Consider the following 16396-nt stretch of genomic DNA (forward strand, 5'->3'; position numbering starts at 1 on the left):
TCCGATTTGCCACGCCCCTAATGGACGTAGAGATACAATTTTGTCAATCATACCATTAGCCTACGTGCAAAATTTCAGCGTTCTAGCTGTAAAACTCTTTGAGATACAGTTAAATCCGATTTGCCACGCCCCCAACTGGCGTAGATATATCCACCATAGCTCTTGGGTTAACGACGGTATGTAGATATGTATGTAGATCCGACATTTCACTTTGCAGCTCTTCAACTAATGATTTCTGGCGTATCGGAAAATTCATTGTCCAATTTGCCACGCCCCTAGTAGGCGGACCGGGAAAAGGTTAACACTTTATAAATGGGAGATATACACGAGTTTGTGTTCCAAATTTCAAGTCTCTAGCTTCAAAAGCGGACATACGGACAGCAAGGCGGACATTGCACACAACCAATATACTAATTCACTTTCGTGAATGTGTATAATAATTCACATTCCTGGATGAGTATAAAAAGGATAACCATACGCGACAAAACAGTTTCATTCTCGTCATGGTTATCGCGTCAGCGCGCACTATGTTGGCAGCCTAATCTGCTCAGCTTTTCATAAAAAAAAGAAAAAAGTTTTTTTTTGACTCGCAAAAAACTTCTTCAAGTTTGCAAATAGATGAAAAGTTTGTACATACAAAATTCAGTTCATACCGTATTTCGTTCGTCCCCTATAAAAATTAAAGTGTAAATGGTGTATAATCATTACTAATAAAAACAGAGAAACCATGTGCTTTGAAGCAGTAACCATCAAGTGTTTGTCGCGTGCAGAGAAATTATTAATAATGAGTTTTAAAGTTCAGCCAAAGGGCTTTGCCACCAAGTCCATTCACGCTGGTCAGGATCCGGAACAATGGAAGAGTGCTTGTGTTATACCACCTATATCATTGAGCACAACTTTTAAACAAGATGCCCCGGGAGAGCATCGTGTAAGTTACATTTACAAAACTGCAAAGGCTAATCGGCATCTTTCGGCACAATCTAAATATTTACGCAAATTATAGTAATAGGTACTTATGTATGTATATATGTACATATGTATGTACATTCATTTGTATATATACATATGTATATACATCTATGAATATTTAGATTATTTCGCCAGCTGCTGATACAGTCTGTCAAGAATGAGTTGGCACACTGAAAAAAAATTGAATTTTTTGACTTTGGATGCAAATATCTAAGTCAATAATGCATAAAAATTATTTTTTTCAAATAGGAATATGTTTAATATTATTTCATTAATTTAAATATAAAAATAGAAAGCATAACATTCAATATGTAAAAAAAAAATCAACAAAAACAAAGAATACTCATAAATAACAGTGTCAATAATGTGTTGGCACACTTACAATCTATGAATCTTAACTTAAAATTAAAGCTAAAATATGATTAATTAACATAATTTTAATATTTTGTGTGGCCTCCCTGGGCATTTAAAACATGTTGAAGACGCTCTACTCGTCCAGTGATCTTTTTTTTCGGCCCTCCTCCCGTCTTTAAAAGCAGCCTATTTTCTTTTTCGGCCCGGTTTATAACGTTATAAACCGTTCTCCTGGGCACAGAAAACATGTCCATCAATTCTGGAACGGATTTGCCCATCTCGTGGTTGTAATAGATGAGCTGCACCATCTCAAAGCTTAATCGCTTTCCAGGCATTTTAAAAAAATATTAAATTTGTGCTTAAATGCGTAACTAGCGAAAATTGACAATCAAATGGCAAGAAATGTAAAAGAAAACGTTCATAGATGCATAAAATATCAACAGATAACAGTAAAATACCGTTACTTCTAAGAATTAGAGCAAAGCAGATGTGCAAAGCGCTCAGTGCCAACACATTATTGACACTGTTATTTATGAGTATTCTTTGTTTTTGTTGTTTTTTTTTTTACATATTGAATGTTATGCTTTCTATTTTTATATTTAAATTAATGAAATAATATTAAACATATTCCTATTTGAAAAAAATAATTTTTATGCATTATTGACTTAGATATTTGCATCCAAAGTCAAAAAATTCAATTTTTTTTCAGTGTGCCAACTCATTCTTGACAGACTGTATGTATGTACAGTGAACCAAAAAAGTATAGGCACACTTAAAATATCAAACTTCTAAGAGCTGTAACTTTTTTTTAAACCCAGCTATAAAGAAATAAACAATTGTATTTATTAAAACCATATATTCTACTAATATTTAACGAAAAAAGAAAATAAATTTCTGCTTTGGTTCACTTGCATAGAACTAAAATATAAGTATTAGCACAAATTCAAGAAAGTCAAGAAAGTATTTGCACAAAAAGCGTAATCAGTCATTTCCATCGATAGTCAATCACCCCAATACTTTGGCGGAAACCTAAGAAGGAGCTTCAGAAAAATAACTTGCTCAAAACGATTAAGCACGGTGGAATTAATGTAATGATTTGGGGTTTTTTTTGCTGCTTCTTCAAGCATGTTTAGGGAGACATTTTCAAAGAGAATTGAAGTCCAGATTAGAGGCCTGCACGAATACGCCTCAAACGCTAAACGAGTCTTGGTGGTGCTTGGTTTCACACTGTTTCGTTTTGTTCAAATAGTGGAAGCCCAAGCATCGTGGACGAACGAAACAAAACGAGCATTGCTCACATACCGGACAGTTCGGTATGCAGACGCTTGTACAGAAAGGAAGCAACGAACGAAAGAAACGATAAAGCATAATTCAAGTATTGTCTTCGTTTTAGCACTAACCAGAGAACACATAGACTGGACAACTAGTGGAAAGCTTTTTGCACGCTTTTTTTGAGGCTTTAACACCCCAGACAGCTTGGGACTCGCTCGCTTTTAGGTTCGAGCTACGAAAAAATACGAACGCACAATCATTTCGCTTTATGCGCTCGACCGAGATGGTCAACTTTTGAACAAAAGATCCCTCTGTGCTCAATGTTTCCCTTGCTCTCTCTCTCTCTCTCTCTCTCTCTTTTTCGATGCTCTCTGCTCTCTCGAATGTGTATATGTATGTATACATGTGAGGCTCACATTGTGAGCACAAGCAGCAGCTCACGAAAATTGAAATTTCTTCGCAGCAAGAACCCATGCCTTCCCTTCTGTGTGAAGGGTATTCCGAACTCTTTAAGCCGTTTGCCATGCGTTTTCGTTATTATTTGTCGGAAGAGTATGAAAGCGTTGGTGCGCATAATGAAAATGTTTTCGCGACGAGCATGCACACATACACTGTCCCTTGCTACATGTACTATGAGCATTTGTATGCCTGTGTGTGAAGCTCTGGCTGCCTGTAGCAATTTTGAAGCCCAGCATTTGCATTTGTCGATCTTGTGAAGTGCTCAAATACATATGTATGTATGTATGTATATACATTTGATTGTGTGTACGCATGGGAGGCGCTGCTCACAATTATGGGATATAACTTGTAGAAGCACTTGTATGCCTGTGTGCCTTTACATGTGCGTGTGTGTATGCATGGGAGATGAATATTGGCGTGTGCCTCCCTCAACTTAGAATGGTGTGAACGATTTTGGGTTTTATTTGAAGAGGCGCGCTTACATTTAAGTAGCTGATTTTATTTCAATGATCGTGGGCTTGCCTATCAGAATGATTTTTTTTTTTAAATGAAGTACTTGATTAATCCCAGTGGGCGCTTACATTTAAGTAGCTGACTAACTAAAGTAACAAGTGCACTTCCCATTGCTTTTATACGTATTTTTTATACCCGGAACCCATTTTCAATGGGAAATCAGGGTATTATTGTTTTTTTTTTTTTTTTCTAAATGTATGTAACAGGCAGAAGGAGGCGTGGCAGACCCCACAAAGTATATATATTCTTGATCAGGGCGACGACTGAGTTGATTTTGCCCTGTCCGTCTGTCCGTCCGTCTGTCCGTCTGTATGAACGCGTCGATTTCAGAAGATGTAAGATCAGAAGCGTTTTTCTGTCTAGCATGAGTTCAGAGTATGGGGATGCTGTTCTAACTAAACAAATGAGCCGTATATGAAATTCAGCGCATCGTAGGTGCAACGTTTATTCGTAGAGTTCTTGATATACACTAAAAGTACAAACGTATGAGCAAGCGCAGCTTGCTTAGAGCTAGGCGAATTAATGTTCACCACGCAAGAGAGATAGAGTAATTAGGGTGAACCCAAATGTAAAAATATAGGTATAAAATTCAAGTTAACAATAAGATAAGTGAATTTGGCCCAACATCCCGGCCCCATTGAATGACGCAGTCTTTCAAGAAACAGGAAGAATCGCTATTTTGTGAACTGGTCTCCGGATTATGCCTTTGGTAGTGCGGACATCTACCACTCGTACTCGTTGATCTCGTCCAGGAATTGTAGCTGTAATGCGACCCATTATCCACTTCTGAGAAGGTACGTTGTCTTCATGTATGAGAACCATGTCCCCGATAGAGATACTGGGTGATGGTTTGGTCCACTTGTGGCGCACGTTCAGCTCATTGAAGTAGTCTGTCAACCAGCGTCGTCAAAAATATTGTTTGATACCAGTTATCAAACGCCAGCGATCCAAAGATTTCAACTGTTCATCTTCTATATTGTGTTCAGGCAATGCTCGCAGGGAGTCTCCAACTAGAAAGTGACCAGGTGTCAGAGCACCCAAGTCGCTTGGATCTGATGATAGTGGTGTGAGTGGGCGTGAGTTGAGGATGGCTTCTACTTCTGCTGTGATTGTGGCCAATTCCTCAAACGTGCAGCGGGCGTTCATAAGGCTGCGCGTCATAAGCTCCTTGGCGCTTTTAACTGCGGCTTCCCAGAGGCCGCCAAAGTGTGGTGCTCTGGGTGGGATGAAACGAAAGTTTATGAATTCATTTGTGCAAAAACTAATAATTGACTGTTGATTTTCTTGCTTGAAGAAGTAGGTTCGCAGTTCCTTTAATTGATTGCTTGCTCCAGTGAAATTCGTGGCATTGTCGCAAAATATATCCACAGGCAATCCTCGTCGTGCAATCATGCGCCTCAACGCGGCTAAGAAAGCATCCGTTGAAAGGTCAGATACCACTTCGATATGCACAGCCTTGGTGGCGAAGCATACAAATATGGCAATGTAGGCCTTGCGAGGAGCCTTGCCCTGAATGCGGAGATAGACGTTGACTGGTCCACAAAAGTCAACTCCACAGTGAGCGATGGCGTCAATCGCTCTACAGGCAGATTTCCCATGAGTTGCTGTTGCAACTTTGGCTTGTAGCGCACACAGTGCACGCACCTTCTGACAATAGAGCGAGCCAGGTCTCGAGCATTTACGATCCAGAATTGCAGACGAATTAGTGCGACAAGTGCCTTTGAGCCAGTATGATAGTGTTGCACATGAAGAAACTGCACGTAGTGACGAACAAAATCATCTTTGCTGGGAAGTATGATTGGATGTTTCTGAACCTCCGGTGCATTTGCCAATTCGAGACGGCCGCCAACCTTCAATAGTTGATATCCGTCTGTAATTTGTAAGTGTTGCTGCTGCAGATTCCAAATAATGCAATTAAATGCACGCTGTAGCTCTTGAGGTGATGGCGAGGGCGTAGACAGCTCAACGGGTTTCCGAAGCGCGTGTATAAAGCGCAGCATCCAAGCAACAATTCGCAAACAACGACGATGCGAACTTATGTTTCTGAGTGTGTCGAGTAGATAGTTGATATCCGTCGTAGCCTTGAAAGCTGACTTGCGCATCTCAAGTGCTACAATCTCAGGATCTGGTTCATGATGTTTGTCTCTTAGCCAAGTGTTTGAGCTCTGCTTTAGATACGCCGGCCCCATAAACCAGATTGATTCGTTCAATTCGATGGGTGTACGGCGGGGTTCAATTTAGTTGGGACATGTCTCCAATGACAATCCGGTGTAGCTTCTTGTATGTCAGAAACGCGGTTTCCAACAAAGGTTGATAGTGTCGACGAATGTTGCTGTATCCAATGAAGAACTATCGACGAGTCGCTCCACAGATAGGTTTGTTTCGATGTGAAAATCCCCTTGATTTTCACGTAGAGTTGGGCCAGTAGGTGAGAAGCAGCGAGTTCCAGTTTTGGTAGCGATAACTTACGAGTTGGTGCCACTCTGCACTTTGACGTGATCAGGTGAACTTGAACCTCGCCGTCCGCTGCAACTGTGCGTGCAGCATCCATATGCACGTATGGAAGCGTCACAGAATCCATGCAACTGCAACTCCTTGGTGTTCGGCTGCATACAGAATCGAGGTATTTCCAAGCTAAAAAGGTTTTGCGGCACAGACTCATCCCATTGTAATTTGACTATCCACAGTTCCTGTAGAATGATCTTTGCTGTCACAATGATTGGCGCTACCAATCCCAATGGATCAAAAAGTGAAGATGCCACAGATAAAATTGTCCGCTTGGTGATTGCATCAACGGAGCATTTGGGTCGAAAGGCAAATAGCAACACATCCAGACGTTGGTTCCATGCTAAGCCCAATGTGCTAGTAACTGAGCCATCTTCTAGATTCAAATCTTTGATGGTGCTGTCGTCGACAAAGTCCGGATGATTCGAATGCCATTTTGCTAATTCAAATTTGCCCTTGCCAAGTACTTCGATGACCTCTGTCTTGAGTTGTTGCAGGCCTTCTGCTGTGTCATGCCCACAAAGAAAGTCATCCACGTAGAATGATGAATTTATAGCTTGTGATCCCAATTTGTGAGTTTGCATATGTAGATCAGCCAAATATTTCATACTGCGTATGGCGAGATATGGTGCTGAGGCCGTACCATATGTGACTGTGTTTAGTGAATATGTCCGTAGTGGTTTGTCTGTTGAATCTCTCCAAAGAATGTATTGGAACTTGCGGTCACGATAGTCCACCAATACTTGCCTGAACATTTTCACAACATCTGCAGTCAGTGCATATTTATACGTTCGATAGCGTAGCAGAAGCGTATATAGATCAGTCTGAATAGTCGGTCCAACCATTAGCAAATCATTGAGTGATTGTTGCGATGAAGTTCGATTTGAGGCATCGAAGACAACTCTGAGCTTCGTTGAAGTGCTATTTGGCTCGAAGACGCAGTGATGTGGTATGTAATTATGTGGCTCGTCAAGCCTTGGTGAGTGTACCAAACTCATATGATTTAAATCTTCATATTCGCGCAGAAATGCTATGTATGCTGCCTTTAACTCGGGATTGCCATTTAAGCGCCGTTCCAGTGACTCGAATCTCAGCTTAGCAGACTCGTATGAAGATCCTAGATGTCGTGGGTCATCCTTGAATGGTAGCCGAACAATAATTCTTCCATCTGCTTGTTGGCGTACAGAGCGAGTAAACATTTGTTCGCACTGCAGTTGCTCAGGTATGAACTTGTCGATTGGTTTACTCAAATCTTCGATACGCCAGAGTCGTTCCAAATTGTTGTTTATTGACTCCTCCTGTGAGAGCGAGTAGCAGTGCGTCTGTTGCTGTCCTCCCTTATAGCGTCCAGACACAATCCATCCAAGTAACGTTTTCTGAAGCATAGGAAGGTTGGGACCCAATTTGATTTGTCCCACTGCAAGAATTTCAAAAAATGTTTCAGTGCCAATAAGTAAATCGATATGACGAGTTTTGTGAAACTTCTCATCAGCTAAAGGTGTGTTCTTCGGTATGTTCCATGATGAAGTGTCGATGTCCGATTCCGGCTGATAGGCAATGTGTGACGTTACGCAGAAATCAATGGGCATCTTAAAATCCTCCAAGCGTGATTTGATTGTGGCCGAAGTGCCAAACTTGATGTATGTGTGTGACTCACCAACGCTACAGATTCGCATGTGCCGTTTGACCTTTGGCAAGCGTAGTGCTTGTGCGAACTGTTCTGAGATGAAGTTCACCTGTGAGCAAGAATCCAATAGAGCACGACCGATCCTGTAGTTTCCAGATGCATCCATGACCTCAACGATGGCCGTTGCTAGAATGACTTGGTCTGTTCGATTGGTGTGTGTATGTGTCACCACATCATTTGAATTCGAGCCGCTGGGCAACATAGTTGTCGATCTACTCACAGCTGCCTCTCGATGTAGTAAGCTGTGATGAAGTCGGCTAATATTCCGGCGAGTATTCGCGCGCTGTGTTTTAAGGCTTTCTAGAGACATGATTTGATCAACAACTTTAGGATTTTATTTCACTCAACTGAGCGCATACAATATTAAGCAAGAAGAAGAGTAATTCCAGCGACGACTTTCAGTGCAATTGATGCGTATGTATATAAGACAGCGAAGTCAACCAAAGTGAATGACCGGTACGAATAGCAAGGCAAGCGAGTGTATGCACAACTAATAGCTTGTATGCTGATATATCCCACTTATGCACAGAAGTATGTATGCAGAATATGTCTGTACATAAGCCAAATTATAACTCTAAATTCTCTATAAAATTCAAGTTAACAATAAGATAAGTGAATTTGGCCCAACAGAAGATATAAGAGCTAGAGACTTAAATTTTTTTTAATGTCCGTAATTACAGCGCGCATATCAAGTTTATCATTAAAAATCGATAACTCATTCCGATCTTTTTTATCGATAAAAAACCTTATCGAAAACCAGTTATAAAATTATATCTTCTACACCTTTATTGCTAGAGTCTCCAAATTTTTAATGTATGCTCATATGCAATTTATACAGTTTCGGTTTTTGTTAAAATGTAACCCCACCTCTAAATTCACCCCCTCACCCTCACTTTTGTAAAAAGCGTATTTCAAATACTAGGGACTTGTGCTTTGGCAATTACATGCATATCCATGTTATTATCATAATCTGAAAGTTTCATGTAGATTGTACGTCCATAAAAAAAGTTATTAAATAATTAAGTTCTCATAGTAAGCGCACACTGCAGCCCATGCGTGTTTATGCGTGGGTGCTTGTGTGTGTATGTGTTTGTGTATGTGTATGTATGTGTTTTTGTATGTGAGTGTGTGTATGCGTTTGTGTCTGTATACGTGTGTGTGTATGTATGCCTGTGTGTGCGTACGTGCGTGTGTGTGTGCGTGTTTCATGTGTAAGCTGAAAGACGCGAAAAATTATTGAAATATCTATTGCTGCAAGGGTTCAGGGGATCTCGTAGTCGAGCAGTCTCGACTAGAGCTTTCTTACTTGTTATAATCTAGGTTGCTATTCTAGCATATATTTTCAATTTTTAGCCAATTCTAGCCTGATTTTTGCTCAGCAACGGCGCTCAAAGCGCAGTAAAAGTACCGTACGATTTTTTTTGACGTTACTCGCTTTTCGTTTTGTTTCGTTTCGTATGTCAAGGTTTCTATTTTACTCTGCTTAAAGCGTAAAAAGTAAAGTAAAACAGAATGCTTGGCGACTTCGAGTACCATTCGTTTCGTTTTGCAGCAATGCTTGGTATGCTCAAACACTTGCAAGTATCAGTATATTTGGAAGACGACCACAAGAGAGCATACCCATGCAGGCCTCTAGTTCAGATATTCAAAAACTGCGTCTCAGTGGCACTCATTAGCAGTTTCAGCAAGATAATAGCCCAAAACATTCGTCTTATCTTGTGCAGGAGTGGCTTATATACCATTGCAAGCAGTTCTAAACACCGCCCCAATCACCGGATTTGAATCGCATCGGGCATGTATGGCACCTATTAGAAAGAAAGATCCGATATCATCGAAAAACCTCAAAGGATTCTCTAAAAGAGGCCCTACGCTTTGTATGGGCCAAAATCACTACTTATGAAACGTCAAGACTAATAATTAGCATGAAGAGACGTTTGCAGGCGGTTATTCAGATTAAAGGAGGACCTACAAAGTGTTGGGGTGATTGACTACCGATGGAAATGACTGACAACGCTTTTTGTGCCAATACTTTCCTGACGACAATTTGTGCCAATGTTTATATTTTAGTTCTATGCAAAAGAGCGAAAGCAGAAATTATTAATTTTTTTTTCGTTAAATATTTTTAGAATATGTATGTACATATGTATATGGCTTTAATAAAAACAGTTGTTCATTTATTTATAGCTGTTTAAAAAAAAAAAAAAAAGAATAAACAAGTAAAAAAGCTCTAGTCGAGACTGCTCGCTACGAGATCCCCTGAACCCTTGGAGCAATAGATATTTCAATAATTTTTCGCGTCTTTCAGCTTACATAAGAAACACGACACGAACTGCGAACTGCGACACACATACACTCACACATGCATACACACACAAACGCACACACAGGCACACATACACACACACGCATACCGACACACATACACACACACACACACAAACGCATACACACACACACACATACACACACACATACACATACACATACACATACACACATACACACACAAGCACCCAAGCATAAACACGCATGGGCTGCAGCGTGCGCTTACTATGAGAACTTAATTGTTTAATAACTTTGTTTATGGACGTACGATCTTCATGAAACTTTTAGATTATGATTATAACATAAATGTGCATGTAATTGCCAAAGCACAAGTCTCTAGTATTTGAAATAGGCTTTTTACAAAAGTGAGGGTGAGGGGGTGAATTTAGAGGTGGGGGGTAAATTTTAACAAAAACCGAAATTGTATAAATTGCATATAAGCATACATTACAAATTTGTAGACTCTAGCAATAAAGGTGTAGAAGATATAATTTTATAACTGGTTTTCGATAAGGTTTTTTTATCGATAAAAAAAGATCGGGATGAGTTATCGATTTTTAATGATAAACTTGATATTGACTTCGAGCAATAGCTGTTTCAATCATTTTTCGCGTCTTTCTGCTTACACAAGACACACACACGCATACACACACAGGCATATACACACAGGCATATACACACAGGCATATACACACAGGCATACACACACGCACACAGAGATACGCACGCAATAACTTTTCTTGTGGATGTAGTTTCTTCACGAAACTTTCAGATTATGATTATATCATGGATATGTATGTATTTGTCAGAGCACAAGTCTCTAGTATTTGAAATACGCCTTTTACAAATGTGATGGTGAGGGGGTGGATATCGAGGTGGGGGAATTTTGACAAAAACCGAAATTGTATAAAATGCATATAAGCATACATTAAAAATTTGGAGACTCTAGCAATAAAGGTGTAGAAGATATAATTTTATAACTGGTTTTCGATAAAGTTTTTTATCGATAAAAAAAGATCGGGATGAGTTATCGATTTTTAATGATAAACTTGATATGCGCGCTGTAATTACGGACATTACAAAAATTTGAAGTCTCCAGCTCTCATATCTTCTGAAATCGACGCGTTCATACATACGGACAGACGGACAGACAGACGGACAGGGCCAAATCAACTCAGCTCGTCGCCCTGATCAAGAATATATATACAAAAAGGGTATCCTACAAGATACTAACAACTAACAAATTCCAGCGCTGTTCGCAGCAAACTTAAAATGTACGCAGACTTTTGAGGTGTCATTTTTTGGTAATGTGTTTTGTTTATAATTTTCTTTAATATTAGGTTTAGTTTTATTAATAAAATGAAAAAATAATTATGTTAATAAATACATGAAAATTGTTATACAAAAAGAAGTATTGCCGTAAGTCTTCTATATTAAATACTATATACATGTAAACTTAGAAATAGGGGATTGTTTGCCAGTGTACGCAGAGTTCTGCGAGCAAGTGTAAGTATACATAACAAATTTGGAGACTCTAGCTTTAAAGATGTAGGATATATAAATTTATTACTGGCTTTCGATAATGTTTTAATCGATAAGAAAATAACGGGATAATTTATCGATATTTAAAGCAACCCTCGACATGCGTGTGCCATACACGGACCTAGGAAAAAATTTCAAGTCTCTAGCTTTTATATCTTCTGAGATCGACACGTTCAAACATACGGACAGACGGACAGAGCTAAATCGACTCAGCTCGTCGCCCTGACCAAGAATATATATACTTTGTGGGGTCTGCCAAGCCTCCTTCTGCCTGTTACATAAATTTAACAAAACCATTATACCCTGATTTCCTATTGAAAATGGGTTCAGGGTATAAAAAAAAAACACTGCTTGCTTTATCAGCTGGTAGCTAAAATAGAATAACTTAACAGAGCATGCATGATCTGAAAAACTAAAATAACGGCTAGAAAGTCCAGAAATCAATCGAAATTCTTAATATATGCTAAATGATGCGACTTTGTCTGTACGCATAGAATACACGATAAGTGTGTGCACATGTATAGGAAAATCGCGCTAATCTGCTGCTAACTTAGAGGCGCTAACCAAAATATAACAAAAATCGAAATTGTATAAATTAGACATGTAATTTTAAGATCCTAGCTGGAATCATGTATTAGATATGTATCATGTTCTAGATATATATAAAAGGGAATCAGGCCGTGCTTTATGTTGCGCACTAGGGACTTTAAAATTGCACTATATGTACATATAATCAGACTGACAGCGTTCGGCCTGTGAATGAGTATTCTGGAATCGATATCGCCCGATATTGACACTAACCACAAAACACATAGACCGGACAAGTAGTGTAAAGCGTTTTGCACACTTATTTTTCGAGCATTAGTTCGACGGTTTGAATGAAAGGTGTATGAGTCAAGGTTAGAATATTTAGCCGAGCAGAAAGTATTGAAGAAGTGAGAGTGCGATTACGATAAAAAATTATCATGCATGTAGCACAGGACTTTAAGTGTGGATGCATGCTTGTCGCGAAAAGATTTCGACTTTTATATGGACGTTGAGAGAGAGAATAGGGAGACATAAAGAGTATGAGAGTAACGTAAAAGAGAGAGGGAGAGAGAGAAACAGCGCACTGATTTTGTGGTGTGTTAGAAAATGCATTTAAGAACTCGAGTAAATCGGTGCATTTACTCGTTGGCATCTTTTCTACCCCGCTTTGAGGCATCATTTATTTTCGCTCATTTTACTAAAGGCTAATAAGCCTTGGGCGCAATCCAATTTAACTCACTCCAGACGTTTTTTGCTTATCACTCACTCAGTTTTGTTAATTATCATTTTTTGATTTTTATTAATTTACATGGCTGATCAGTTCAGAATAACAATAAAAGACATTGATTAGGAAGCGCATTTATCGAAGTGCAAGTAGAATCAATATATTGGCGCGCACTGTAATTGTGCTTTCTACCTACTTGCCTATTTCCCATTTTGCATGCCGTAATTGTACTTGTGCGTGTGTGTGTTCGATTCAGTGTTGCCAAATTTTGTTGAGCAAAGATACTTAAAAACAAAAAAAATCGGAAAAAGCTGATGTTTTTTGCTTTCATTTGATTGATATCTAAATATATTTTTAATAACTTAGAATCATGGCATCATTTCTTCAACCACCGCAAGCCCTATCTGTGAGGTTTTATAATATTATATATGTTTTACCTGACGCTTGAAATTGAGTTAAGCATCACAGTATTGATCTGATGATGCATTGGCAAAGAAAGCAATGCAAAAGGGGCCAAGTTTCTAAATTTCTTATTTCCTATCGAATTCTTAGAAACACGCCTCTCAACCCAAAACTTTGTAGCGTAGTTTTCTACTGAATTTGGTGAATGTTCTTATATTGAATCAACATTTTGCACTAATTGAAAATTTGTCGGCAACCTTCTTGTACTACACGCTATCAAAAGAGTTGCATACATTTTTTAATTGCTTTATAAGCTCTGTTAAAAAATCTTTTCCTTTCATTTACATAGAATGAAAAAGTTCAATATTGTTTTTCACAATCAGTTGTTCTGAATTAAATAAAAGTCATATCCTAGTTTAGTTAGTTCCATATTATTACCGCTTGGTTTCTTCATTGAAAATTAAATTACTGAACTATTTGGTTTTAATTCATCTACAATGAAGAAAACTTTATTCTTCATACGAATTATCCTTAAAATACGAAAAATACGAAAATTCGCTCAATAAATAAAAAAAGCGGAAATAAAGCAAATTATTCTTTAAACAAGTAAGAAAGCTCTAGTCGAGACTGCTCGACTACGAGATCCCCTGAACCCTTCGAGCAATAGCTATTTCAGTAATTTTTCGCGTCTTTCTGCTTACACAAGAAACACGCACACACACACGCATCACACACACATACACACACACAGAGAAAAATACCCTCAAAAAAACCGAGGCCCAATAAAAGCGCAGCGAACCCAAAAGAACCAATGGCTCTACGGGCTACAACTGAAAATTCAAATCAGGCAGGTCAACAGACAAACCCGAACAGTTGGAAAGTCGTAAAAAGACGCAAGCCCATGCAAAAACGACCCAGAAGCGACGCAATCGCGATTTCAGGCGTGGGTGGTTGCAGCTATGAGGACATGCTTCGTGTAGTCAAGACCGACCCAAATTTAAAGCATCTGAGCGGCGACGTTCAAGGCATTAGAAAGACAGCTAAGGGGGACCTTTTGTTGCAACTGAGCAGAAAGCCGGAGCATAGCGCTGAGGCCCTTCACGAAGCTGTAGGCAAGGCCTTGAGTGACCGAGCGGTAGTTAAAACACTTACCGAATCGGCTCAAGTTGAGATTCGTGACCTAGATGAGTTACCTCTCTCTCTATATGATAAAATCGTTTCTATGAACTTATCTTAGAGAAATCACTTGCAGTGCCCAGGCATAAGCACTGGTATATATTTTATTACTAATGTAGTGCTATGCCTTCTCAATCCGATTCTATAGTTTATTCTGATACCCTGAACCCAGTTTCAGTGAGAAAGCAGGATATAATGGTTTTCTTAAAAGCATGTAAAACAGGCAGAAGGAGGCGTGGCAGACTCCTCTAAGTATATACATATGTATATTCATGATCAGGGCGACGAGCTGAGTCCGTCCGTATGTATGAACGCGTCAATCTCAGTAGATAAATTTTCTATATGATGCGAATATCGAGTTCTTCTTCATCGATAACTCATCGATTAATTAATTCTTGTAATTTGTCCTCCACCCCTATATCCACCTCATCAACATAAGGTTGTAAACGGTGTTGGAGACTTGTGCCACTAACCAGAGAACACATAGACTAGACATGTAGAACAAACTTTTTCAACACCGAAAAAATGCGCTGAAGAGACCGGACAACTTCGTATTTGGTCGGCTCGGTCGCTTGAGGTTCAAGCAGTGAAAATAAGGCAAGTCAAAATCAATGTGCTGCGACTGCTGCCACGAAATGCACGCATTACCAAATGAAGCACGGCTATGCGCTCTTTTTCCCTTACTCACTCTCTCCCTCTCTTTATGCTCTCTCTCTCTCTCTATGGTCTCTCAAATAGCAGCAGCGCACAAAAATTGAAAATTGAAAATTGTTCGCGACGATCCCAGCTATTTCCTCTTGAGTGAAGGGTATACCGAATCATAAAAGCATTTGTCACGCTCATGCAAACAAAATATTAGCGTTTCGATGGTTATTCGTGGGAAGGGTAGGAAAGCGTTGATACGCATAAAGAATATGATTTCGCGACGGGCAAGTACACACACACTTGTGTACATATGTACATAAGTACATTTATTATTATTGCTAATCATGTTTATAAATGTGTTTATATCCGTAAATAATTATATATAATTAAAATTATTTTATACACATTTTTAACCGAAAAAATTATCGTAAAACGTAAATACACATGCCATATTGTGCCAACTGCAAATTTTGGGCTGATAATAGACGAAAATACTGAGAAAGAATTGAGTTTCGCGACACATGCACACAAAAGCACATACACGTAGCAAGGATGTAAGTGTGTGTGTGCATGCTCGTCGCGAAAATCTATTCTTTCTGTGCACAACAGCCTGTGCAAATTGATCAGCCCGAAATTTGCCGTTGGTCTGCCTTGTGAAGTGAGCACATGCATACATACATTTGTGTATGTGTATGCTTGTATGGGATGGTAAGCTAATTGTCTCTGGATTTAGTATGTATGTATGTTCATACATAGTACATCTGTGTAAAGTGGTTATGACAGACCGTAAGACCGACCAAATGCAAATGCTGGGCTTTAAAATTGCTACAAGCAGCAAGAGTAAGGCACGCAGGTCAAAAATGCTCATACATGTAGCAAGGGACTACAAGTGTGTCGCAGCGCAATGATTTTGACTTGCCTTATTTTCACTGCTTGAGCCTCAAGCGACCGAGCCGACCAAATACGAAGTTGTCCGGTCTCTTCAGCGCATTTTTTCGGTGTTGAAAAAGTTTGTTCTACATGACTAGTCTATGTGTTCTCTGGTTAGTGCTTGTGCTTTGGCAAATGCATTCATTTAAATTTATTATCAGTGTTGCCAATTTTGGTTGAGCAAAAAAAAACTGTTTTTAGTGGGAAGATACCAGAGAACTGCAACAAGCCACCGGTACTGAAGGTGCACCGGGTAAATGTTGGGTGATTTTGACACCCGGGTGATTTCAAACACCGCAAAAAAAAATCGCCTCACAAAAATATTTGAGTGTTTGTGCACACTAGCTGCAAAAGTGAGTTGGTAT

At 39.2% G+C, this 16396-nt stretch overlaps 1 protein-coding gene across 1 annotated transcript in view; it reads left to right on the top strand.

Annotated features, from left to right (window-relative positions):
- The first annotated feature begins 688 nt into the window (after nucleotides 1-688).
- Cth (Cystathionine gamma-lyase) overlaps nucleotides 689-16396 on the top strand; it is a 42240-nt gene continuing 26532 nt past the window's right edge. Inside the window, exon 1 of the mRNA XM_089465327.1 lies at nucleotides 689-928. Within this exon, the coding sequence (XP_089321453.1) occupies nucleotides 728-928 (201 nt within the window). The 5' untranslated portion in view covers nucleotides 689-727. The remainder of the gene's footprint in view (nucleotides 929-16396) is intronic.

The sequence above is a fragment of the Drosophila arizonae genome, chromosome 3 (genome assembly GCF_054131065.1).
Source record: "Drosophila arizonae isolate 15081-1271.41 chromosome 3, UAZ_ARI_1.0, whole genome shotgun sequence".
Taxonomy (NCBI): Eukaryota; Metazoa; Arthropoda; class Insecta; order Diptera; family Drosophilidae; genus Drosophila; species Drosophila arizonae.